Source organism: Tachysurus fulvidraco, chromosome 15, assembly GCF_022655615.1.
Source record: "Tachysurus fulvidraco isolate hzauxx_2018 chromosome 15, HZAU_PFXX_2.0, whole genome shotgun sequence".
NCBI classification, from domain to species: Eukaryota; Metazoa; Chordata; class Actinopteri; order Siluriformes; family Bagridae; genus Tachysurus; species Tachysurus fulvidraco.
The window spans coordinates 15,584,287-15,587,250 of NC_062532.1; the positions used below are offsets into that span (position 1 = coordinate 15,584,287).

General features: G+C 34.2%; 1 protein-coding gene across 1 annotated transcript; it reads left to right on the forward strand.

Annotated features, from left to right (window-relative positions):
* Nucleotides 1-958: 958 nt before the first annotated feature.
* On the forward strand, nucleotides 959-2,964 carry LOC113638054 (NHP2-like protein 1). The gene is made up of 3 exons (XM_027139031.2): nucleotides 959-1,137; nucleotides 1,332-1,452; nucleotides 2,289-2,964. Exons 1-3 carry the CDS (start codon nucleotides 964-966, stop codon nucleotides 2,549-2,551), a joined length of 558 nt encoding a protein of 185 aa, XP_026994832.1. The 5' UTR covers nucleotides 959-963; the 3' UTR covers nucleotides 2,552-2,964.

Here is a 2,964-nt window from a genome sequence, read left to right on the forward strand (position 1 = left end):
CAGCTATATATGGTTGAAACGACAATAAAAGCTTCTTGACTTGAATGTCACTTTTTGGCACTTGCTCATTAACTGAATAGAGTTTTTGTTCTAGAAAACAAATAGAGTTGTATCTGAATAGAGTTTTTGTTTTAACTTTAACCCATATGACGGGGGACATGATGTACTGGGTAGCTTTGCTTCATCACAGCACCATGACCTCTGGTTCATATATTAGATTGGGTTACTGCCTGTGCAGTTTCACATGTTCTTCCTGTCTCTATTTGGGTTTCCTCCAAGTCTATCCTGGTCTCCTTACACCTTCCCAGGTACATGCCAGTAGGAGGATTTGCTTCATTAGTTGCAAACGTGTCTGCTTGTCCTTTCAAGAGCCCCATACTGGGTGTGTTAGATAAAACAACAAACCAACATACAAGCTTAATATTTAATCAGTTAGTTACTTAGACGATTAACCCACTAAACCTTGATGTCCAAACTATTTGAAGTACTGAACCACATACTAAAGTAAACAATATGACTTGGCAATCAATGTTATTATATGCCTTTATTATATCAACTGATTTTGGGCAAATTAAACACTGGTTCGCTTTTTTATTTTTGGTTTATTTAGCTGTATTCACCTGCAAAACAGAATGGGAAAGCGGATAAAACCAAAAGCTAGTTTTAGATAAGACTATAGCGACACCTAATGTTCAAACCTGGAACTACCTTCTAAACCGCCGGATTTGGCTAGGCTAGGCTAAGCTAACTTACTTTCTTAGTATATACATAAGTATATAGTGCATCAAAAATATTAAACTAGTTATTAAGAACTATTAAAAATAGTAACTGCTGGGGTGACCACATTTTCTACCAGTAAACATCCGTTTCTTTTCCTTGCATTATATTCTCTTTCAACTGATTCATGAATAAAATACTAATCTAATCTAATCTAATCTAATCTACCACTTCTTTCTAGTAAAAATGTATAAAATGCATAGGGGTGCAATACCGTTTAGCTCACTCGGAGGCAGTGTTACAAACCGCTCAGTGAAGACAGAAGGAGTAAAATTGTTATTTGTCCTCCGTGAAGCACACGCCGAGAGGACGACTAAACTGTTTATCCGAATAAGCTTTATTTTCCAAACAGAAACAATGGTGAGCAGAGTGTTTTCCCTTCTTCGTGTTGACCCGTTAGCATCGTCGCTAGCAGATTAGCCACCAGTCGTCATGCCAACCATGTACCAGATGAATGACTGTCTTTTTGGCATTAAATGAAACTCGTTAGTTTTCTGTTAAACCCCGAACCCCAACACTGTCCGATAACACCATCATTATTTACTCCTGTTTAGACCGAGCCGCAGGTCAACCCAAAGGCGTATCCGCTGGCGGACGCCACTTTAACTAAAACTATACTGGATCTGGTCCAGCAAGCGTCCAACTATAAACAGCTGAGGAAAGGAGCTAATGAAGGTAAGCAGCTGATCTCAGGGGGCACACAGACATTCCTACAGCTTTTACATCAACATCGTTCAATATATGTATATGTAGAAATATATGTATGTATGTATGTATGTATGTATGTATACATACGTGTGTATATATATGTATGTGCGTATATATATATACGTATAATATACGTATATATATACTGTATGTATAACATACAGTATATGTGTGTGTGTATATATATATATATATATATATAGATATATATATATATATATATATATATATCGGTATATATATACGTATGTATATATATACGTATATATATATATATATATATATATAGGTATGTATATATATATATAGGTATGTGTATATATAGGTACGTATATATATATACACATACCTATATATACGTATATATATACATACCTCTATATATATATATATATATATATATATATATATATATATATATATATATATATATACATATACATATACACATACATATATAGGTGTGTGTATATATATATATATATATATATATATATATATATATATATATATATATATATACACGCATTATATATTCATACTTGTATATCAATATATATCAATTTGTAAATGTATATGCATGTGTGTATGTATATGTGATGCCAGAATATTTTCTGTAACAGTACATATTTTGTAAAGGTAACTGTATTTTCCCACAGTGTTATGAAATTTGGAACTAAACAAATGTTAATCACAAAACTTAACTAAGTTTGTGTGGGAACTAGTTGCCAAGTTTAACCTTAAACGTGATACACATGTAGAACTGATTCCTGCTGATTTCTTTATGTCCCTCTTTTGTTCAGCCACTAAAACTCTCAACCGTGGGATCTCAGAGTTCATAGTGATGGCTGCTGACGCAGAGCCGCTGGAGATCATTCTTCATTTGCCGCTGCTGTGTGAGGATAAGAACGTCCCTTATGTGTTTGTGCGCTCCAAGCAGGCCTTGGGCCGAGCATGTGGGGTGTCCCGGCCTGTAATTGCCACCTCTGTCACTATAAAGGAGGGATCACAGCTGAAGCCTCAGATCCAGTCTGTGCAGATGGCTATAGAGAGACTGTTGGTCTGATTGAAGCTTGGGGAACTAGACTAAATGCCAGCTAATGCTTTTTTTGCTTTTTGAAACAGTGAGAAGTGTTTGTCATGTTTTAATTCAGATATCCTTCTGAATATCATTCAGATATAATTTATATTTCAGGTGTACTGTTCACTTTGATATGATGTACACATTGCTAAGCTTTATGGCTTGCGTGGTTTTTAAGTTTGACTTTTTTTTTTTTTACTTTTGTAATATTTGTCGATCTACACATTTTCTGCAGAAACTATTTTACATGCTTGTAATAAATGAAATGTTCACCTAAACTGTACAGTTACTTAAAATTCAGTGAAGTGTCCTAATTCCTTAAAATAGTGTTTTATTTCTGTGAAGTATATATTGAAGTATATACAGTACAGACCAAAGGTTTGGACACACCTCATTCA